General features: G+C 43.1%; 1 protein-coding gene across 2 annotated transcripts in view; it reads right to left on the minus strand.

Annotated features, from left to right (window-relative positions):
* Window positions 1-4,444: 4,444 nt before the first annotated feature.
* Window positions 4,445-23,589, minus strand: part of itsn2b (intersectin 2b) — a 32,990-nt gene continuing 13,845 nt past the window's right edge. For both annotated transcript variants that reach the window (XM_056412328.1, XM_056412329.1), the window contains exons 12-40: window positions 22,988-23,358; window positions 22,731-22,880; window positions 22,405-22,545; window positions 21,959-22,046; window positions 21,564-21,703; window positions 20,106-20,266; window positions 19,159-19,973; window positions 18,941-19,062; window positions 18,588-18,845; window positions 18,301-18,497; window positions 17,272-17,327; window positions 16,463-16,629; window positions 16,168-16,195; window positions 15,954-16,075; window positions 15,441-15,537; window positions 15,122-15,316; window positions 12,493-12,614; window positions 12,312-12,418; window positions 11,995-12,178; window positions 11,536-11,634; window positions 11,333-11,416; window positions 11,128-11,211; window positions 9,304-9,366; window positions 8,570-8,719; window positions 7,567-7,685; window positions 7,378-7,460; window positions 7,189-7,272; window positions 6,666-6,839; window positions 4,445-6,397 (exon numbers count right to left, since the gene is read on the minus strand). In XM_056412328.1, the coding sequence (XP_056268303.1) occupies window positions 6,249-6,397; window positions 6,666-6,839; window positions 7,189-7,272; window positions 7,378-7,460; window positions 7,567-7,685; window positions 8,570-8,719; window positions 9,304-9,366; window positions 11,128-11,211; window positions 11,333-11,416; window positions 11,536-11,634; window positions 11,995-12,178; window positions 12,312-12,418; window positions 12,493-12,614; window positions 15,122-15,316; window positions 15,441-15,537; window positions 15,954-16,075; window positions 16,168-16,195; window positions 16,463-16,629; window positions 17,272-17,327; window positions 18,301-18,497; window positions 18,588-18,845; window positions 18,941-19,062; window positions 19,159-19,973; window positions 20,106-20,266; window positions 21,564-21,703; window positions 21,959-22,046; window positions 22,405-22,545; window positions 22,731-22,880; window positions 22,988-23,358 (4,610 nt within the window). In that variant the 3' untranslated portion in view covers window positions 4,445-6,248. The remainder of the gene's footprint in view (window positions 6,398-6,665; window positions 6,840-7,188; window positions 7,273-7,377; window positions 7,461-7,566; window positions 7,686-8,569; window positions 8,720-9,303; window positions 9,367-11,127; window positions 11,212-11,332; window positions 11,417-11,535; window positions 11,635-11,994; window positions 12,179-12,311; window positions 12,419-12,492; window positions 12,615-15,121; window positions 15,317-15,440; window positions 15,538-15,953; window positions 16,076-16,167; window positions 16,196-16,462; window positions 16,630-17,271; window positions 17,328-18,300; window positions 18,498-18,587; window positions 18,846-18,940; window positions 19,063-19,158; window positions 19,974-20,105; window positions 20,267-21,563; window positions 21,704-21,958; window positions 22,047-22,404; window positions 22,546-22,730; window positions 22,881-22,987; window positions 23,359-23,589) is intronic.

The raw sequence follows: 23,589 nt of genomic DNA on the forward strand, positions 1-23,589 counted from the left end.
TACATTAAAGTGAATTAATTCGTAGGATGTCTTCTAAATACAAAAAATCCTGCACATAGACCTTCATCAGGTTACTGAGTGTTTTATTCTATTCAATTTAATTTAATACATTTTATATTGTCTCGCCCAAAATCACAAATTACAACCAAATTACTGAATAAAGTGATATGTTGACCTGATTATTACACTAGAGAAAAGGTGTAAAGGGGTCATCATTTCTGAAGGAACATTAAAGACTGGACCAGATGTCCTGTTGGTGAGACATTTCACTTCAAATCACGAATAAATGGAGGAAAAGTCAGAGGATTGAAGTTTAGGTCCTTTGATCGGACTTAAAGTTTATTAAAGTTAAAATGTTCAACAGCGCAAAACCCAGCATTGCATGGCCCTTTAAGACGATTAAAATAAAAATTAAAGTGAGGATATAAAGAAAGAAAACACGTACAACTCAAAATATCCCCTGAGGCAAATGTGATTAGAAAACCAAATCCTTCCTCATCAACACCTCCACACATCCTCATCGAGTCATCTCCATCTTTACTGATGAATACAAATAAACAGATCTAAATGTGGTTCTACATGCAGAAAACACGCACCACTTACCGATCAACAATGCATCCATTTCTTCACCTCCTGCTCAGTGTGATTAAATATTAACACTCTCAGCTCTGTGCATTGTGTGCTGTGAGGAATGGTTGTCAGTCGTCTCTGAAATAACAAGGGACAGGAGTCGTGAGTTTCAGAAGCCGGGTGGGAACGCTGCGCTGCACAACAGTAACCCTCTGCTCCACCGGTATTTCATTTCATCATTCATGACCCGAAGCGTAAACCTTCAGGTCGGTGCCGGCTAAGTTCAACTCCATCAGAAAAACAAATCAGCGTCAGATTCACCCAAATTCAAATTGATCAAGAACCGTACTTGAAGGAGAATGCTGTTCATATTTTATACTTGTATTTTTGTTAGCACATCCACCGAACGGCCGTAATGAATATTTCTATGATAATGCATCAACGGGCAATATGGGGCGTTGCTTGTCGTGGTGGACCTACGGAACCCCTCGGCTTTACTGAGCTTTGTTGTGAGTCTCTTTCGGGATTTGGTTCATTCTTCAGTCTGAAAATCCACAGTTCACTTCCTGCTCAGCACCAAACTGCAGACAGACGCAGTAAAGACGAGCGACAACATCGTAATGACAACGTCGTGACATCACAACATCATTTCTCTGCAGCCTCGTCCTATTGGGGTGAGGAGTGTACAATGTTGTAACGATTTTCTAACGACATCACAATGTTGTAACGATGTTGTCGGGATGTTGTAAAGACGTTGTCAGGATTTTGTCACGATGTTGTAAGGATGTTGTTACGAAGTTACGGTGTCAGGATGTTGTAACGACGTTATCACAATGTTGTAAAGACGTTGTCAGGATGTTGTCACGACGTTGTAACGACATTGTAACAATGTTGTCAAGATGTTGGTACGATGTTGTGATGTAACGACATTGCCACGACGTTGTCAGGCTTTGTAACGATGTCACGATGTTGGAGTGAACTCTGATATACATTCATCACAGGAAGAGTCAAATATTTCCCCCCTGAAGTTGGTGGAGACCAAAACCAGAGCTAAGGAGAGTGAACATTGGGCTTTTACCCCCAAATGCATGATAATGATACTCTGCAAACAAGTGAAAGATTTATGAAACGGTTTCTCTCTCTGAGATCATCAGGTCAGGAAACGTCTCTGTCACAGATACCAACTCAAACTAATGTGCACTTTGTACCTTACTGACAAAAGATTTGAGTTAGCTGCTGCTTTTCTCTTTTCATATTTTATTCACGATAAAACAAATGAGGTGACAGGTAGAGAGAACCAGTGGGGGAGATAAAGTGTACAAGAAAAGCGTGGCAAAGCAGAAGAAGAGAGTAGTTTAGAGGCAGAAGGAGGGAAAAACAGAGACAGAAGGGAATAAACACATATGGAGAGAGACAGAGAATGGAGAGATGGATAGAGAGAGTAAGAGAGTATGGAGAGAGAGAGAGAGAAAGTGACATGTGCATGGAGGATGAGTCTGAGAGGCCCTCAGTTCCACTTGAGGCAGTCATGGGAATGATTTGATTTTCGCCACATGAACAGCTGTCTTATGTCACACACACACACACACACACACACACACACACACACACACACACACACACACACACACACACACACACACACACACACACACACACACACACACACACACACACACACACACACACACACACACACACACACACACACACACACACACACACACACAGAGAGAGAAAAATAATGAGGGGTCTGTGTTTTGGCCAAAAAGCTAGACTGAGCAAAGGTGGCATGTAGCAATGCAGAGACAGAGAGGACACGAGGGTCCATATCAAAGAGAACTCAGACAGGGTCGTCTCTTCATCTCTTCCTATTGCCAAATAATACAAATAAATTCAAGGTAGCTAGGTTTCTTCATTTAACAGTTGGAACTATTCATATTTATGATTTATATAATACATTTTTCTCATAAACTCTGGAGATTAAAGATGCACTGGAGGAGACATGTCAGCCCTTCTGCTGTCCAGTGAGTCAATCAGAGCTGAACGATGCTAATACGATCGTGAAGCCGAAGAACTTCAAAGTCCGGTAAAAACTCTCAAAGTTTGTTGCCATACGACCAACCACCTCGCAGATGCAAGGCGTCATGTGATTCATTGTTCATGAATCCAATTTTAGATTTCCACACGCAGAATGTCATTAAAAACCACACAAACACAAGGCCTCTTATTTATTTCACTTGAGTCAAATGTTCTCTGTTTCCCAATTTCTTATTAAAAAGGCATTCTGTGTTTTTAAGTGTACAGGACTGTCTCAGAAAATTAGAATATTGTGATAAAGTTCTTTATTTTCTGTAATGCAATTAAAAAAACAAAAATGTCATGCATTCTGGATTCATTACAAATCAACTGAAATATTGCAAGCCTTTTATTCTTTTAATATTGCTGATTATGGCTTACAGCTTAAGAAAACTCTAAAATCCTATCTCATAAAATTTTAATATTTCCTCAGACCAAGTAAAAAAAAGATTTATAACAGCTGAGTGTTTGTCAAGGCTCAGGAAACCCTTGCAGGTGTTTCGAGTTAATTAGACAATTCAAGTGATTTATTTAATACCCTACTAGTATACTTTTTCATGATATTCTAATATTTAGAGATAGGATATTTGAGTTTTCTTAAGCTGTAAGACATAATCAGCAATTTTAAAAGAATAAAAGGCTTGCAATATTTCAGTTGATTTGTAATGAATCCAGAATGCATGACATTTTTGTTTTTTTAATTGCATTACAGAAAATAAAGAACTTCATCACAATATTCTAATTTTCTGAGACAGTCCTGTATACTTCTGGTGCAGTGTGTTACATGAAAGGCTCGTCTCTGTGATCAGCACAGGACCATTGCAGATTATCTTTCAGAGCCATAATTTCAAGAAACGTGAAAGACTTGAAGACTTCGTTCCCTTGTGATCAGGAGACATGTTGGATTAAGAGGCTCATTTCTGACTGTGACAGAATGAGTTGCCATCGGTTAGCACCACAGTCCCCCTGCATCTAATCCATCACTCCCACTGCAGCGCTCGGCGAGACGGAAGGTTGAGTTCAGCTGACTTTGTCGACTGTGTTTTTGCAGCTGTGTGAGTTTCCGTCAGCCTCTTGCAGAGCCACTCAGTGGTTACATCAGGACTCTAGTGGATCCAGAGCCAGTGGAGGGTGAAGAAGGACTTAATGAGGTCTCTTGGTCTGCACGGACGACTCCACCGACCAGTTAATGCTATTCTGGTTTCAAGTCTTAAACTCTATGATTATTTTTTTTTACTTGGGTCTGGTCGTATGATATATTCATCAAAATATTAACTATATTTGATCGAACAATGCATCAAAAATATCCTCAAATAAGTGATGCACTGGGAAAAACACAAGACTGTTGATGCATTTAATGTGGTGGAATAAAGGTTCGTCCTTCCTGCACCGAAGGTCTCAAATGATCCTTTTCCTCATCGTAGGAAACTTTTTTTATTTTTAAAAGTCAAATGAGCATCATGATTAGTGTATTATTCACCACACAACATACTACTTAGGTAGCAGCCATGGCCCGTCTTATCATAATCATAATGAGATGGTGTAATTATGTACAAATGCCAAAGCAGTCACTCTGATAACTCATTGTTTGAATGAATAATAATTGTTTAAGACTATCAGCTGTCACATGACATCTAGATGAGCCCAAGTCTCACCTGTTAACACCATTTAAATGTGAAATCATTATTTGGTCTGAAGCTGAAGTTCAGGGGCCACTCAGCCATTGTGCACAGCTGCAGGAGGTTGTGCGCTCACAGTTCTCAGTGTTGAATGTCACCAGCCAATAACTTGACAGTTTGTTCACTTTTAATAGATCTTTATTTTGACTTAAGAAACCCTGATTCAGAGAGCGCCACATGGAGGCCAAAGTGAGTACAAACAGCAGGTTACAGACTCCAGGTCGACCTCGAGAGGTCTTTATCTCCGTTAGCACAGCAGCAGTCAACGCACAACGCTGCAGAAAATTAAAATTAAAAGCAAAATTCAACACCCTACACAGAAGAGGATCTTTGTGCAGTCTATTTGCACATTTTCCAAAATTCAACAGAACATAAAAAGGTTAATGCAGGACTTGAAAACTTGAGTTTTATGAATAGAAAAAAACAATTTAAGTGTACAAAACAGCAGGCGTAACAAGCGCCCGGGGACCTCGTCTTCTTACAGTAAAACTCCTTTGCTTTCGGAACAGTATCGACATGTGTCCCCGGAACAGCTTCAAGAGTTGAGCTCACACAAAACAACAAATCCAGTGTACCAACCGATTATCCACAAGGACACAGCAAGCGAAGCCGCAACACACCTTTGGATAGTCACACGCGCATAAATTAAGAAATAAATACAACAGCTTTTTTTGGGTGTGACACGGAGAGCAGCAGCAGGAAGTGCTGCGCTCCGTTAGAAAAGAAACCGGATGTAGAAGGACAACGAGAAGTCGACCGACGGGATAGATGAAAAAGCTTTGACGCACGACATCCTTGTGACGTGTTCATGGGTGTTTATGAAGGGCAACTTCTGGAGGCAACGGAGATGAACACTATTGCAGTCAGTGAGGCGGAGGACTGGAGGATGACATCATCTGTCTGATGGGAGGAAAGTGAAGTCAAAATAAAAGTGAGCAGATACAGTCGATCTGCATCGCCTCAAAGTCCTCAAAGTCCTCCGCACTGAAAAGGCAGGAAGCGCCGACTCAGCCGTAAAGCGAGTTCACGGTGTTCAGCGTACAGGTTATTTATACCGGCGGCACTCTGCCACCGAAAACAACTTGCCATCCAACCAACTTGTTCTGGGATGATTCTGCACACAGAATGAAAATAAAAAATATCACAGAGACCAACATCAACCTAAACGGTTTTAGAAACTGATGGATTTTAAAAAGACTAAAAAGAAGACTTGACTCAAGGCCGGGGGTTTATCAATTAACTCCAAAAGGTTGCAGGGTCACCATTCACGAGAAGCCGACCTATACACGTCCCGTACGTTGAGAGAAAACACCGCAACCCATCAAACGGCCTCGGCTGACCAGACGTGGCAAATCGGCCTCAATCACTGAAAGTCCAGCTGTTGTCAATGAGATACGGAGCTGTTAAGATAGATAAGAGCCTTTATATTGTATCGATTTATTAATCTTATGACTATTTGTTTCTGAAGAGTCTTTGTCCAGGTCTACCTCCTTCTGCGGGCTACACATTCATACAGCAGAAGACCCAGATTCAGCTTCACGAGCCAGGCTGTAGTTGGTTCTTTGACCCCGAGAGCACGGTTCATGTGGTGCTGCTGCAAACTGCTGCAAACAGTAGCTTGCAGCTGCGCTACCGCATTCTATCTGAGGTCATGAGCCAGAAAAAAAGAGGAGAAATCATACTGCTATTGGTGGGTTCAGATGATGGCATACGCTTACTGGAAGATTCAGATTATTAGTGCTGGTTAATATTGAAATCTTAAGGCATGTTCAGCTCAGGGGTGTGTTGTTTGATTTGGGGTTGTGGAGGTGGAACCATTCGACGTTGGTCAGGAGACAAAAAGCAAAAGTCTCATTTGGTGGGAAATATCCTCATTTGGAAATCTCGGTCGGATTATGATTCTCGGTCCATCCTACAAGTCTATTTGTTGGCAAAGAGCTGCAGGTCCAGGCGGACCCACACCTCCCCTGTGGGAACCTCGTGCAGCAGAAGACGACGCGTGACTGGTCCCTTGTTCTCCAACTCTTTCTTAATGGTTGCCACGGGAACCTCGGTCCGACCCAGAAATTCTAAGAGAAAGAAAACATTTTGAAGTCGCGAGAAGAGAAAATGGGACAGTGGTGTATGTGTGGAGCTCCAGGAGCAGGAGGGAGAGAATGAAGGTTTCTTTTTCCACATTCATATTATTCAGATTTCTTTATCATAATTTACAATTTAGGTTAAGCACTAGAAAACCTTTACACCTGTAGAAGTTAATCCAACACACATAATGGTAGCCTCTTGCAATGTGGCAATCAGAGTGAGTCATTGTTCATATGAAGAAGAAGAAGAACTGACCATCAGGTGAAAACTGGTCTCTTTCAAAGATGGTGATGCAGAGGACGTCCTGGTAGAGGTCCTTGATGTGGAACTGGCAGTTAAAAGTCCACTTGGGGTTCAGAGTGTCGTTGAGCGTTCTGGACGTGAATATCTGAGCCCCCATGGTCACCTCACAGTACGGGTTACTTTTACCTGGAGGAGGACATGCAGACAGGTGGGATGAGGGAGGGGATGAGGGAGTAATGGCAGGTAGAGGACAGAAGAAGAGCGATTAAGAACATGGGAATAGAGGAGGAGGAACAGAAGACGATAGAAGAGCCACAGAAAAGAGGAATAAAGGGAAGAGGAGATAAAAAAGAAAGAACATTTAATGACAAAGAAAGGCCTCACACTTAAAATGAAAACAAATGACAGAGCACCGTAGGCTGTATTTTGGTCTCATTAGGTATTCATGCAGCTGATATTAACATCCAGTTCCACCAAAACATTTTACTTGTGTATTGTGAGGACCACCCTGGAACATCAGCGCTCCCGTGCTCACCATTGGGTTTGCCTGCTTTGAGCTCAGTGGCCTCCAAGATGGTGACAAGAAGTCTGCCGATTCCACTCGCCTTCACAGATCGGGCTACACACACACACACACACATGTACACACAGATGGATGAATCCTGATATCGTCCCATTGGTTGCCATCAGGAGCGGCTGATCGAAGTCGAGTGTGGAGACAAACCTTGATAGGCCTTCTCCCTTTTTTTCTTTTCTGTTTCAATAAATTCTTCAGACGCAGCCTTGATCTTCTGAACCCAAGCCGTCCTGAAAACACACAAAACGCACACAGTGATCGCACCGGCCACCCTGTGACCCGCCACATCGGTCTCTCTCTCTGTGTGTGTGTGTGTGTGTGTGTGTGTGCAGCTACCGTTCATTGATGTTGTCGGTCCTGAGTATGTAGACTCGATCGATGTGCGAGATGTGGAAAGTGGGCTCGTCGCTCGAAGGATCCGGCAGCTTCACCAGAACTTCATTGAGCAGCACCGGCTGCAGGAAACACGAGATGAGAGTCAGGACACGTCAACACGCAACCCGGAGGTCACCGACACCGGCTGCAGGGCGAGTGTGTGAGTATGTGAGGCTGGTATAAAACGGAATCATTGGACACAATATCATCACATCACACGTTGCTGGGAAACAACTCAACGAAAAGAAGAAAAAAGAGAAAAGAGAAAGCCACACGTCCAGAATGTAGACTTTGTATTTTAGATCTAATAATGTCCAAACGACCAAGGTGCTGAACAAGAATCATTGAATGAGAATCAAGAGCCTTGAAGTGGTCAGCGAATAAACATTACTTCTTTTGTTTTAAATTACATAATTAATGTGCAAAATATAAGCTATTGACAGGCCTCGCGCCATATATTTTATTAATACTTGAAGTTCAACATATACTGTAATAATATAGCATATTGGTTTCATACATCTTGAAGTGTCCCTTCAGAAACATGTGACCTTACAACCAATTGTTCAACAGCTGATCGATTTAAAAAACAAACATTTAGGCACATCACAGCACATTAAATATTGATATATATTAATATTCATGTTGGTCCTGAAACTTCTGAGTGGATTTCCTTCCTTCGCCACGAAAGCTTAATTTATAAACATTTTGTCGGGGCTGGATAACTACGTTTTAAACGTCACCAATATCACTATGAACTCTGGGAAAGTCCCTCGGGAAAGTTTGCAAATATGCCGACTCACAGAAAGGGGGCATGGCGGCGTGGACACGCCCCCAACGGAGCCTTATGCACGCGGCCCCGAGTCCTCAGGAACGCACCTCAAAGACTGCGAGTGTGGATATTGGAATCGAGCCAAAGTTTGTGTGCGTGTGTGCATGTGCGTATGTGTGTGTGTGTGCTTCTTACCGGCTTGTATATCTTGAGCTGTACATTGTTCTTGTTGCTGAACAGCTTATCGGGCCCGGACGACGTGAACTGCTTTACCGCGTGAGTCAAAAGCAGAAAGTCGCTGAAGAGGAAAGCCGAAAGTTCCTTGTTGCTCTTCACCTTGTTCATCTGAAAACAAACATTTTACTTTTATTTTACTTGTATACTTCTATATCTTTCATCCCTGTTTCTTATATTTTGTGTTTTGTTTTTTATTCTTGTGTGTTGCTGCTACTGTCACGACAAATTTCCCCTTGGGGATTAATAAAGTATATATCTATCTATCTATCTATACAACACGTATCACATCATTTAACATCACTACAGCGATTATTAAACAGTATCGTCTCGACAAGGATTACAAAAACATGTTCACTTCTGTGGAACTGCTCCGTGATGATGGTGGAACGATAGTCAACCGTTCAGCATCAGAAGATATTCATTGATTTTTTTTTGCCAAAAGGTGAATGTTTACATAACAATAATCTTGATGCTGCTGTATCATCACCTGATATCTGCTCAGATGAACCAGCTCAGCAAGGTTTTTAATCTGAGGTCTGACCCTTGTGACATGTGACCACGACACCCTCTGATACATTAACGTTTCACAGATCATCTCCCTCCACTCGGCAGTCTGCTCAGTCTCGTTAACATTTTAAAAAACTCACTCTTTAAAATGGAAAAAGTTAATTTTTCTCAATACGAGTTCTCACCTTGCCACTGTGGAGAAGTTTCCTGGGGCCCAAACAGTTGGTGAGAGAGTTAAAGACCAGGTGCTGTAGAAAGACAGACACTTTAGAAGGATCTTTCACATCTTATTTAAACATGTAAACATAATTAAATATTATTTATATTCATTTCATTGTTTTATAAATAATACATATTATATTGGTTCATTATTGATGATATAAAGCGCAAGTTAATTAATAAGCTTGTTACCTCTGTAGCACAAGTTAATTTATAAGCTTGTTACCTCTGTAGCACAAGTTAATTAATAAGCTTGTTACCTCTGTAGCACAAGTTAATTAATAAGTTTGTTACCTCTGTAGCACAAGTTAATTAATAAGCTCGTTACCTCTGTAGCACAAGTTAATTAATAAGTTTGTTACCTCTGTAGCACAAGTTAATTTATAAGCTTGTTACCTCTGTAGCACAAGTTAATTTATAAGCTCGTTACACCTGTAGCACAAGTTAATTAATAAGCTCGTTACCTCTGTAGCACAAGTTAATTAATAAGCTTGTTACCTCTGTAGCACAAGTTAATTAATAAGCTTGTTACCTCTGTAGCACAAGTTAATTAATAAGCTTGTTACCTCTGTAGCACAAGTTAATTAATAAGCTTGTTACCTCTGTAGCACAAGTTAATTAATAAGCTTGTTACCTCTGTAGCACAAGTTAATTTATAAGCTTGTTACCTCTGTAGCACAAGTTAATTTATAAGCTTGTTACCTCTGTAGCACAAGTTAATTAATAAACTTGTTACCTCTGTAGCACAAGTTAATTAATAAGCTTGTTACCTCTGTAGCACAAGTTAATTAATAAGCTTGTTACCTCTGTAGCACAAGTTAATTAATAAGCTCGTTACCTCTGTAGCACAAGTTAATTAATAAGCTTGTTACCTCTGTAGCACAAGTTAATTAATAAGCTCGTTACCTCTGTAGCACAAGTTAATTAATAAGCTTGTTACCTCTGTAGCACAAGTTAATTAATAAACTTGTTACCTCTGTAGCACAAGTTAATTAATAAGCTCGTTACCTCTGTAGCACAAGTTAATTAATAAGCTTGTTACCTCTGTAGCACAAGTTAATTAATAAGATCATTACCTCTGTAGCACAAGTTAATTAATAAGCTTGTTAGCTCTGTAGCACAAGTTAATTAATAAGCTTGTTACCTCTGTAGCACAAGTTAATTAATAAGCTGGTTACCTCTGTAGCACAAGTTAATTAATAAGCTGGTTACCTCTGTAGCACAAGTTAATTAATAAGCTGGTTACCTCTGTAGCACAAGTTAATTAATAATCTTGTTACCTCTGTAGCACAAGTTAATTCATAAGCTTGTTACCTCTGTAGCACAAGTTAATTTATAAGCTTGTTACCTCTGTAGCACAAGTTAATTTATAAGCTCGTTACCTCTGTAGCACAAGTTAATTTATAAGCTCGTTACCTCTGTAGCACAAGTTAATTAATAAGCTCGTTACCTCTGTAGCACAAGTTAATTTATAAGCTCGTTACCTCTGTAGCACAAGTTAATTAATAAGCTCGTTACCTCTGTAGCACAAGTTAATTTATAAGCTCGTTACCTCTGTAGCACAAGTTAATTTATAAGCTCGTTACCTCTGTAGCACAAGTTAATTAATAAGCTCGTTACCTCTGTAGCACAAGTTAATTTATAAGCTCGTTACCTCTGTAGCACAAGTTAATTTATAAGCTCGTTACCTCTGTAGCACAAGTTAATTAATAAGCTCGTTACCTCTGTAGCACAAGTTAATTAATAAGCTCGTTACATCTGTAGCACAAGTTAATTAATAAGCTTGTTACCTCTGTAGCACCGTCACACTGAACGTGGTTCTGAATCCATTCCAGTCGTTCAGAGTTCTCCTTCTCTCTCACGCCCTCGTTGACCTGATTAACGCGATAATTCAGTACAGAAATCAAATCTTGACACAGAATGCATAAAAAAAATATTTGAATCCATTGAGAATAAAACAAGGTCATAAATGAGAGAATCAGTGAAGAAATTAACCTGTTGACAGAGTTCTTCCGCTTTCTCCAGAGCCTCTTTAAGAGGGTCTCGGTCAGAGTGGCCCTCTCCGGTGCTCTCCAGGATCTACACACACACACAGACACACACACACATACTTGTTAATTACACCGACAACTTATAGTCAAAAAGGCTAAATACTCTTTTTTCCCCCTGTAAGGTCAAACACAGAACATGAAACCTACGTTTTTGATGTGCAGCGGGTAGCGTGTGATCCTCTGCATGGGCTTCAGCAGGAAGCTGGACAGCGGCATGCCTTTACACCTGTAGTCTGTGGCAATTTTCTGACGGGAATAAAAGATAATGTGGATAAACACATTCAAAAAGGAACATTTGCCATATTTGAAACAGCCAAAACACTGAAAACAAAGTATCCTCGTTCTCTGCACTCATCTTTTGAGAAACCTTTTTTGCTGTGGGAAAACGCAACTAGTTTGCAATTGCAGAGGACAAGGATGTTTTGGGCATGCACGCATGTTCATGGATCTGGATAACAAATACTACATGGTGAGTCTAGGTCAATTTAAAACACTTTCTATCTTGACCTCTTCCTGTCCTTTGACACATCCCCACTCTTCTTCAGCATGCGTCCATAACCGACTCTAACTTCCTTCCTTTGCTCACTTCCTCCCTCCCTCTCCCACCTTGAGGAAGTCCTTAAAGTTGGGCTCGCTGTCGATGCGCGTCTGCAGCAGCATGGAGCCGTTGATCTGGCAGGAGCAGAAGCGGATGTAGGGCTGCATGTGGGACAGCTCCGCGGCCAGGATGTCTCCGATCATCTGCACCGGCATGTTCTCCCCACCCATCTTCTTACGCACACGGAGCGCCCTGCATACACACACACAGACATGCGTGAAACACAAGCAGCATCCACAACATGAAAATATATGCACTTCTAGAACATCGCACCGCTCCGTTAGATTCAACGGCCCCTTCTGCATCGCATCCTTGTGATATTTACTTGAGAAATTTGGAGTTGCAGGCCAGCAGTTCTTTCCAGTTGACGAAGATCATGGCCATCTCCGCGTCGTTCAGCCGACCCGACTCGGACATCGGCTTCTGGAAAACCTACACAGACCATCAGGGGCGTGAACAGGAGATTCAGAGGGTACCTCTGGCTATACGTGACGCGTGTCCATTACCTCCAGAACAATCTGCAAGTCTTCCATGTATTTCTCCTCCGTCTCAATCAGCTCATGGATGTAACCCTGCCTCCTCTTCTCCTGAGTACTCAAGGAGTCCAGGCTGTTTAGGTCTGCACACCCTGCAGGGGAGGAGGAGCACACAACAGGGGGGGTTAATTGGACGAAAATAATTCAACCAGTGCAACAACACCAAGTCAATTCTTAAACTACAAGACTTTAGCGCTGTCTTTACTGCCTCCTGCTGGACATTTGACCAAAAATACCCCACAATGCTGCGTTTGACTCATTCTAACTGCACATTAGCAGAATCTCTGAGAGGACGATGGAGACGACAAGAGGAAGAAAAAGGGTGACACCGAGAAGACCGGAGTCTCGATGAGACCTGCGCACGTACCTGATGCAAGGAGCCCATTGGCCCGTCGGGAGGCGCCCACACTAGCCGACTCCTGCTCCCTCACTGACCTCTCCCTTCGCTCGCCCTCACCATCGCTCTCGTCCCACAGGTTTAGAAAGTGAACGCTGCTCTGTGAGGTCATCGCTATGTTTCTGTCTCTTCTGTGCGGCTATCCTCTCGGTGCTGGCATCAGACTAAAGCTTCTCTTGGATCAAGTCTGTTTGTACCAAAACAGGAAGAGGAACTCTAGTTGTTTCGAACCTTGTGAGGTATGTGAAAAATGATTAGTAGATTTTTTTTCTAATGTTCAGTGACTTCTGCCAATTGGAAAGATTTTTTTAAAGAATCCATTCCAGATGAAATCACTAATATTACCACAGGTACCACCATACAAAGGAAGATGCATGGATATTTGAACAGGTTATAAAAACAGTTGTTCACATACTGCTCATCACTCCTCATCTCAATCATGTGTATCGTGTTTACAATATAAACACTGCATACAACGCACAAGCACATGCAATTAACTTTCATCTCAATCCAATCTTTATTTTGCATTTTACTTCAGAATCCGAAAATATATTCGACGCGTCTTTATAATGTGTTCCACCGTCTCGTACCACACATGTTCTGTACATGTTGTCATATCAGCTCCTTTGATGCAGCTTTCTGTCAGTGAGCTTCAGGAAACCTCTTTATTAAATTAAAGAAGAAAAAAAACGTGCTTTCTTTGCACGGGGGTTCATTCTGACGGTGGATCTGATGGCGGCGCACGAAAGACATCTCAACTGTATTGTGGCATCGTTCACGTAACTCCTTCACGTCAGTGGACATCAGTTTCTTATGAGTGACTTCTCACGTTTTGACCTAAAGTTCCCGGATCCATAATCCTGACAATAATCAAGCAGCATAGCAGGGAATATAAGGTGCAGCAGCAGTTTGTGTTTCACCCTCGAAAGGAACGCTCTTTGTGCGTCAATGGTTTTAAAAGTTTGCCAGATGACGGCGACTTGCTTCATCTCTCACAACTACCCATGTCCCTTCTGTTGCTGAGAACAGCTGTTTCTGTTTTGTTTTGTTTTGTTTTAGAAAGGCCTGACCAGGGACTGGGGTTGCAAATTAGCCAATTGGCTAGAAACCTTCTGTATCACATGTACACTTTGTGTAATAATGTGCGCTGCTTTGTCCCTGACAAATAAAATTGGAATTAATTCTGGCTTTAAAATGTAGAGAACAAAATGTACGCACAAAACGGTAAAAGCAGAAGCTTCTACCATTTCCTGCCAAAATGATTATAGGAAAAAGCAAAAAGTAATGTTCTCAAAATCTCTAAACAACCGTTTAGTCGTAGAGGAGATTGACTACATCTCGTGTTTGTGGTGTTTTCTCCACTCAGGGTTTTGTTGAACATATTTTAATGTTACTTTATTCCGTCATGAACATATTTCTCTGATGAATTTACAGTCAAATTGCCACTTCACGCTTCGTTTCAAGTGTTTTTAAGTTAAGTGCACCGGTCCAGGGATATTGGACCTTGTTTATTCCTCAAAATACACACAGGATGGAGGCTTAGCAAATGAAAGGAAGAGGGACAACCCACAGAGAGACCCACTATGATCCATGTTCGCATTAGTTCATGAGAAACACAAGGAAATCCCAAAAGGCACCACGGCTTCAACAAGTCCCAGAATCAGGGTTGAGAGTTTTTTTTTTTCCAGGTCCTGGTTCATTTCAGAGGGAACACATGACTGGTTTCCATTGTTTCCCTCCATCACACAGACACCTGATATCAGCTCAGTGGGAGAAGTGAGCAGATAAGGAGTCCAGACACCCTGCCCCATCAGAGCAGTGTGCAATAGTGGGTCTCTCTGAAGGCAGGAGTTGGAAGAAGGGAGAGGAGGTGGAGGAAGAGGAGGAAGAGGACTTTCTACCACCCTGGAAGGAGAAAGACACAGAAGTCGGGGAATGGAGAGAGAGAGAGGAGGAAAAACACAGATTGGAGAGAGAGAGAGAGACATGGAGGGAGACAGGGGAACGTTGAGATAGTCAGCGAGAAGAAAGGATGTACAGATGAAGAGATGGGTGGATGAAGGGACATCAGTGAGGGTAGAGATGGGTTGCATAGATGAACAAAGGATCAGCATCAGTTCGTCACAGTGGTTTGATCAACATGGAAGAGGAGCATCTCTTCGTTTTAGGATGTAGTCATGATACTTTAAGGGATTTACTTACACTGCTGGCTGGGGTCGCACTCCGTCGTGGTCATCTTCACGTAATTCGTGGGGAAGAGACCAGTGACCCCGTTGACCTCCCCTTTCCACCAGTCGGGGTCGCTTTTGTCAAACACGTTGATCAGCTGACCTTTGGAGAAGCTCATCTCGTCCCCGTTGGCGGCCGTGTAGTCGTAGATGGCGATCACCTGACAGACTGAGAGGGAAGAAAGGGAGAGTTTAACACACCGTTAGTTGATTTATGCAGCGCTCTTTGTTCCTCTTCATGACCTAGTAAATGTGTGTGTGTGTGTCCAAACTATGACTGGAATGTGTATCACCTGGTTGGGGGGCTGGCGTGGACTTGCCGCTGTTGGATCCCAGTATTTTGACATGAGAGGCAGGAAACCAGCCCTTCTGACGCTTCTTACCACGGGCCTAGAGTCAGACAACACAGACCAACGTGGGCAATGAGGTTTTAATGCCATAGCCAAACACAGGGTTCTCCACCAGAAGCTTCCGGTGCCGTGCAGTTTCCAACCTGCAGGCCGGGTCTCCCACAAGAGCCCACAAAGTAAACCTGATGGGTCCCAAGATGATCATTTCCTCAATCTCACTTTTATTTGTTCTTATTCAAACCCTGTGAAGAACTGCATTATTTGATCTCGCCACACCACCCCAAATTGTTCTAATAAATAAAATATTGAAATGCTCACAATCGATATTCCTATGCAAAAGGTCACAAGTAGACACTCCTTTGTTTGAGTGAGTTAGAAAGCAAAAAGGTCGGCTGTACTGTACAGGATTAATAATTAAGGATCCACAGAAAGACCACTGAACCGCTGTTGACTGACCTGCAGTTCTCCGAGCCACCAGCCGGAGGCGTTCTTGCCAAGGATGAGGATGAGCTGGGAGTTTTCCAGATTCAGCTGCTCAGGGCTGGCAGAGGGGCGGGCTCTGATCACCTGGGCGATCTCTGCACAGAAAAGACAGAAAATGTAAAAAGAAAAAAGAAAAAATTCTCATGTGATAAAAAAAGAGAGTGATTAGACACAACGGTGAGCTTACCTTTCTTCTTTCCAGATATGCTGGATGTCTGAAAAAAAGTAATCATTTTATAATCATTAGAAAGCTTTAGAAACACTCGTCTTTGTCAAGGAGTTCTGCGTTCATGCTGGGACAACATTCAAAGAAAATCGTTGTTTAATTTGACCATACGAATATGTTGATCTCCTGATTTGTTCAGTTTTGTGGAAATAAATAGAAAGACAACACAAACACATCCAGGAAGTGAACCAAGAAGACTAAAACAGAGTTATGTAACGTAACGGACTGGATAGAAAGACGTGTCGGGTGTTCTTACATCCGACTCCTTCGGCTTGACGTAGTTGCTGGGGAAGACGCCGGCGCTGGCGCCGATGGAGCCGTGCCACCACTCTCCATCTTTCTTGCTCACCAAGATCAAATCTCCCTCTCCAAACGTCAGATCCGTGAGCTCCGGGGAGTCGTAGGTGTACAGCGCCGTGTATTCTGAGAAGAACAAATGAACAGAAATGAAGAGCAAAGTCCTCGGTGAGGCTCCAGCTGATACGATGTCTGTTGCCAACATATGATGAACTCCACATTATCACTAACGTAATAACCCCGATCTTTTAAAAATATTAAATACTTTTGACTACACTTAATTCAGGATAAAGCTAGTGTGATTGTTGTCCCTTAAAACAACCTAAAAATCCCCTTTTATTACCTTCGCATTGAAAATGCGGAAGGTTATGTTTTGATCGCTGTGTATTTATTTATTTGTATGCGTGTTATTCGCCTAACTCAAAAAGTATTAAACCGAATCGCATGAAATTTGGTGGGATGATTGGTTATTATCCAGGGACCATTTGATTAGATTTTGGGATCAATCGGGTCAAAGGTCAAGGTCATGGAAAGGTCAACATCTTCTTTTTAACATAGCACGGTCAATTTTTATCCAATTGGCATGCAACTAATGCCAAAACGTTCATAATTCAATGCCCAATCTTGTGATATGCGAAGGTATGCGCTCTACCGAGTGCCCATTCTAGTTTTAAATGAGCCAGGCGAACCTCAACGTTACGGTTTATGTAATGTCAAATATTAACTGAACTACATGAGGCAGATATTTCAGAGGATATTTTACTGTACCTTCGAGCTGAAGGCTGTCGCTAGACTCCGAAGCATCAGGAGGGGAGCTCTTCATGCTGTAAACACAGAAAGACGACATCACCCTTTTTCTTCAAGTGTGTTTGCAACCATCCATCATCTATCCTCCATCCTTCATCCTCCATCCTCCATCCTCCTACGCCTATTTGATCTCAGAAATACCAAAAACATTTCTCCCTCCAGGTCCTCTTATGCCATGCGGGGTATGAAACCCTGCTGCATGGAGTCATACTTCTCAAAGGCTCGACACATTTTAAGCTCCTTTCAATACGCAAAAGAGGTGGTTTTATTTTGGGCTTCTCACTCCACATCTCTGCAATTTTATTACTTGGGTTATAAGCCAAACCTCTTGATCGGAGGTGAATGTTGAAATGTGCACTTTAATGGATTAACTGGTAGATCTAAATTGTTATCTTCAGACTCAGCTTCCTCTTCATAACCGTCCACTTTCTGAGTTCACGTGTATGTTTTAGTTGTTTCCAAGGTTGCATTAAAGGGAATACATTACTGTATTGTACAATATATAAACCTTTAATGTTTATAAATGAAATATGACGGTTATGTCTGGGCTATGTAAGCAACTTCTGGAGTTGTAAATAACTGTTTTTTCCAATGGACTTCAATGCTGATTTATCAAAATGTATCCGCAATGGATATCTGATATTACATCCGTGTTACACCGACTCTAAAGATACGTGCATCGTGGGCGTTCAGATTGAACCCACGTATGTCATCTTTGAAACACGTTGTGATCATAATCAGCGGGGCCAACGATAGATGAACACCCGTCTTTACGACACCAACGTACACCTGTCCCTTTCAGCCTTTCAGCAAAAAGATATGCAAACTGAGGTCTGAAGTAAAGCTGGGGAATCAATGGAAGTGGAATACACGTCAGTGCTTCGCCATTTGTCTTCGTGGCCTCAAGAAAGGGCTCCAAGAGGAATTTGACATTTCAAAAATGTTGAGAAACACTTGTTTAGATACGGGGAACACGAGCGGGAGACTCACTCTGAGCTCTCCTCTTCTCCCAGCACTGTCACATATGTTTTGGGGAACCAGCCCTGTTCACTGTTCAGCTTTCCCAGCCACCAATTCTCCTGCTTCTCCAACACCTGTATGACGTCGTCCTTGTTGAAGTTCAGGTGGCTGTCCGTCTTTGCCGTCCACGAACACAGGGCCTGGGCCTGCAGGTTACCCACCACCCGCTGCCAGGGCACAGAGAGAGGAAGACGGAGCTCCGGACAAGAATCGGACTCGGAAAGTGAGCCGTCGCGTGAAAGCGTCGAACCTCTCACCTGTCCCTGTGTCTCAGAGGGCGCGGGGTTTGGAGAGTGCGTTGGCGTGAAGGCAGATTTAGTGCCTGCTGCCTTCATGCCCTCCAGCGCACTGGAAAGCTGCGACTGGAGCGGCACTATAGGAGCGGCGGCGGCGGCGGCGGCGTTCGCCGTGTCTGACGGGGCCACTCTCTCCACGTAGCTCTCTGGGAACCAGCCCATCTTCCCCTGTTGGCTGCCGTACAGCCAACCTTCCTCCCGCTCCAACGACTCGTCGACCTGCCGAGACAGAAGAGGTTCGAGGAAGACGAACATCGCGACGTTGCGGTTTGTATCTCGAGTCATTTTGGGGGGGGGGGGGGTTTCAATCTCACCTCGATCAGATCGTCCGCGTTGAAGTTGAGCTCTTCATTGTTTCGGGCGTTGAACGGGTAGAGGGCTTTGAAAGATGTGAGGGCGGCAGACTTCCTGTGCTGCGTGGCCCTGGGCTGTCCACCTAGAGCCGCAGAGCAGACACAATGAGTCGAGCTTCAGATAAACATGGCAGACAGGAAGAGCCGACAGACGTAGAGATGAGGAACGTCCGTCTTGCCTTTCCTCTCCTCCACTCCTCTCATCAGAGCGGCCAGTTTCGACTGAATATCCACCTTCCTCCCTCCGACCGCCGGGGGGTGCTGCTGACGAGACGCCTCCTCCTTTCTCTTTCTCACCTCCTCTGCTTTTCTCCTCTCCTCTTCCTCCTGTTTCCTCTTCCTCTCCTCCTCCACCCTCTTTCGTTCCTCCTCACGCTTCCTCCTATCCTCATCCTGCTGCTGCTGAAGCCTCCTCTTGTCTTCATCCCTCTGTCTCCTCTCATCCTCCTCCCTCTTCTTTCTGTCGTCCTCTTGATTTCTCCTCTCCTCTGCATCTCGGACGGCGGCCACAGCCGCCCTCTGTCTCCTTCTCTCCTCTTCTTCCTTTTCTCTTCTGCGCTCCTCCTCTCTGCGCTCCTCCTCCAACAGCTTCCTCTCTTCCTCCCTCTTGCGTTGCTCATCGTCCTCTTTCCGTCTCTTCCCCTCTTTCCTCCTGTCTTCCTCAAGTGTCCTCCTCTCTTCCTCGAGCTGCCTCCTCTCCTCCTCGAGCTGCCTCCTCTCGTCCTCCTGCCTCCTTCTCTCCGCTTGCTTCTGCCGCTCCTCCTCTTCTTTTTTCTTCCTCTCCACCATCTCTCTTCTCTTTTGCTCGACCTCCTCCTTCGCCCTGAGCTCTCGCTCAGCCTGCTCCTTGGCAGCCTGGATGAGAGCCTGTCTCTCTCTCTCCGCCTCCTCCCTCTTTTTGGCCTCATTCTCTTCCTGAAGCCTCCTCTGACGCTCCTCTTCATCCTTCCTTAGCTTCTCCTGCCACTGGTGCTCTTTTTCTATTTTAAGAAGCCTGTGAGTGGGAAGCAAACGTTATTTTAAAACATCGTCTGTCGGTGGAGGAATCCTGTTTTTGGCTTTAACACGACATGTTGGAGGAAATGTGCTTTAACAATTTTAAACAAAATGTATGAAACATTAATACCTCTGAGCTTCATCCTCCTCCTGCTTTTTCCTCTCTTCTCTACTCCTCCTCGTCTGCTCTTCTTCTTCCTTCCTTCGACTCAGCTCACGCCGTTTGTCTTCTTTGATGCTCCGTAAATTCTCAAGAGACGCCTGTTGTTTTCTCTGGCTTCCTGTCATTTCCTTACGCACACAAACAAAAAAACACACACCTTTACAACAGTGAAAGATATGAGACTTAATAAAAATAAAAAATCAGACTAGATAGACACAACAAGATAAAGACTGAACACAGCATGCACAGAAACAGGTTCTTTAACATTGAGCACTTTGTGGAAGGATTCAAGAGAAAGACATTTTTTTAAAGCGAAAAAAGCAGACACAAGATGTCGAAAGGATGGAGAAATATGAGCAGAGAGGAATAGAAACGAGTCAAAAAGAGCATATAAAGATAAAAAACAACAAAAACACCTAAAGCGAAAACCTTTAGTAGGAAGAAGAGGTTACGGAGGCAGGCCAGCAGACAGAAGACAGCATTGGGTCCTCGTCACCCACATACTGCAAAGTTAGGGATAAGGGATGAGTGGGAGCGGAGAGGTAAGAAGGAGACCAATGGAGGAAAGGCATCCAGCATGGGAACAGATAAAAGAAGATAGAGGAAGGGAAGAAAAGTCAGAAAACAAAAGGGTTGAAACCAGTATGAAAAAGGTCAAAAATAAAAGTTATGGTGGAAAGGAATGAGTGTAGGAGAGAAATAAGGCATCAGGGGCCAAGCTGCAGTGGTAAGGTTGTAATAATATTAATATAGTTGGAAAAACTAATTATTATGAGTTATATCATTAATTATTCTCAAATGCTTTGAATTAATCACAAATTTGACCCAAAAAAAGCACAAATCAGTAAAATGTACGAGCTGTGAGGCAATACAAAATTAGTATATGACATAAATCGGTTAGTTACCTTCGCATTGAAAATGCAGAAGGTTATGTTTTGATCGCCGTGTATTTATTTATTTGTATGCGTGTTACTCGCATAACTAAAAAAGTATTAAACCGAATCGCATGAAATTTGGTGGGATGATTGGTTATTATCCGGGGACCATTTGATTAGATTTTGGGATCGATCGGGTCAAAGGTCAAGCTCATGAAAAGGTCAAAATCTTCTTTTTACCATAGCACGGTCAATTTGTATCCAATTGGCATGCAACTAATGCCAAAATGTTCATAATTCAATGCCCAATCTTGTGATATGCGAAGGTATGCGCTCTACCAAGTGCCCGTTCTAGTTTAGTTTGTAATGAAAACAACGAGCTCTGTATTAAAGCTTCGTATCACCAGCATCGCCCTGTTCATGTCATGTTAGTTAAGAAACACACTTCTGCATCACATGTCCTGCATCAATCTTTTACGTTTATAGTTATTGGTATTTATCAAACAATGAGTCTGATGCCTCTATGAACGTTATTAGATATAATTCCTACCTGCATATCTTTGTGATACTTGGTCATCTCAGACAGTTTGGCAGCCGTCTCTCTCTCCAGGACGTCCAGCTGCTCTCGCAGTTTCAGACAAGTCCCTTTCTTCTCTGTGACGCCCACCTTCAGGGACGACACACTCGACACTACAAACAGATCAAATACAGTCAAACATTACCAGGCACACTATGCATTTAAAGAAATATGAGTAATATTGATATTTGTATGCTTTTCACTTCTTGAGTATTTACATTGTTGCATTATATCAAACAATCCCACACTTTAATGTCTACAGTATAGTCAGACTTTACTATAATATACCCAATTTGCCCATCAATGTGTTTTTTATCTAACATCCATCAGTGCTGCTGTAATGTGTCATTTCATCCATCAATACTAACCAGGCAAGTTATGTACAGACATGTTTCTGAGTTTCTCAGTCAGTCTCTTCTGCTCCGGAGTCAGCTGGGACAACTTCCTCTGGAACTCCTGACCCGGGCGAAATGCATCATCATAACAGGGAAAATGTTTGGGAAAACATTTTTGCATTCTCTCTTAACAAAGCAATGATTTGATTTGGAACACTAAACGTTACCATAGGACTGTAACTACTTGGAGCTCTGAAATCTGCACTGTGTTATTGGGGTATCTCTGTGCCGTGTCATCATTCTATGCTCCAACTTTTTATTTTTGGGTGGGGGAATTATCTATATACTTCATTAATTTAATAATTAATTTGATTTCATCTACGGTAATTCTCTGTAATGTTTAATGTAGTGTGCTCGATATGCTCTGAATGGTTTTTTTAAAAGTAATGATTTCATTTGACTGACACACACACACACACCTCCAGCTCTTTCTGGAGGACGGTAATGTCCTGATGGCGAGTCTCTTTCCTCTGAATGGTCAGATCCAGCTCCGTCTTCTGATGCTTCTTCTTGTTCTGAAAGTCTTGCAGTCGGTCTGAGATCTGACGGTGCTTGTTACCCTGCGGCAGAGAGCGGTGGTGCGAAAAGGAGAGAGTGAGAAACACAGAGGAGGAAGAGAGTGAAACATATCAAAAGTGTTCATGACGGATGAGCGACAGCCGGACGAACGCCGCACGACCCGTTTGTCGACATTCTTGCGATGTGACGCCATGGAACAAAACTACGATGTCGCTCCACCACTCACCACGGCCTCCAGCTCCATCTCAAGACTCATCTTCTTCGCTTTCAATCTGGTGATGTCGTCCTGGCCCTGCACCTTCTTCATCTGGAGCTCCCCTCGCCGCCTCCTCTCCCACTCCTCCTTCCTCTGACGCTCGAGCTCCCGCTGTGCAGCCTGGAATGAACAGGACACTGAAGTGTGTAGGAACGACTCTTCTTCGGCGATACATGGAGGGTGCATACAAAGTCATACATCCCAAAACTAAATCTACAGCCACTCACCTCTTTTCTCTCCATCTCTCTCAGTCTCTCTTCTTCTTTCTGCCTGTCCAATTCTTTCTGTCGCTCAAGCCTGCTCTCCTCCTCTTTCCTCATCCTCTCCTCGATCTCCCGAGCCTCCCTTTCTCTCCTCTCCTCCTCTCTCCTCCTCCTCTCCTCGATCTCCCGAGCCTCCCTTTCTCTCCTCTCCTCCTCTCTCCTCCTCCTCTCCTCGATCTCCCGAGCCTCCCTGTCTCTCCTCTCTTGCTCCTCTCTCGCCTTCTGAGCTTGCCGCTCCATCTCCCTCCTCTGTGCATCCTGCAGCGTCAGCCGTCTCTTCTCCAGTTCTGCGTTCCCTCGCTCCAGGTTGGCTTTGAATTTATCCTCAAACGACACTGAATAAAGACAAATAAAACATTTTGATGAAGTCAGCGTTACTATCTATGATAATTGGGAGTAAGCATTCATATCAAAATCAAATAAATAGTGAACCTATAGAAAATACTCTATTCTCACTAGGTTTAAGCATTAAATACTTCAAAGTGCATTTGTTTGTGTGTTTGGTAAAGAGGATAATGGACATGAAACATGTACAACATTTATAACTAATTTGGAGTTTGAGAAAA

The sequence above is a fragment of the Pseudoliparis swirei genome, chromosome 4, assembly GCF_029220125.1.
Source record: "Pseudoliparis swirei isolate HS2019 ecotype Mariana Trench chromosome 4, NWPU_hadal_v1, whole genome shotgun sequence".
Lineage (NCBI taxonomy): Eukaryota > Metazoa > Chordata > Actinopteri > Perciformes > Liparidae > Pseudoliparis > Pseudoliparis swirei.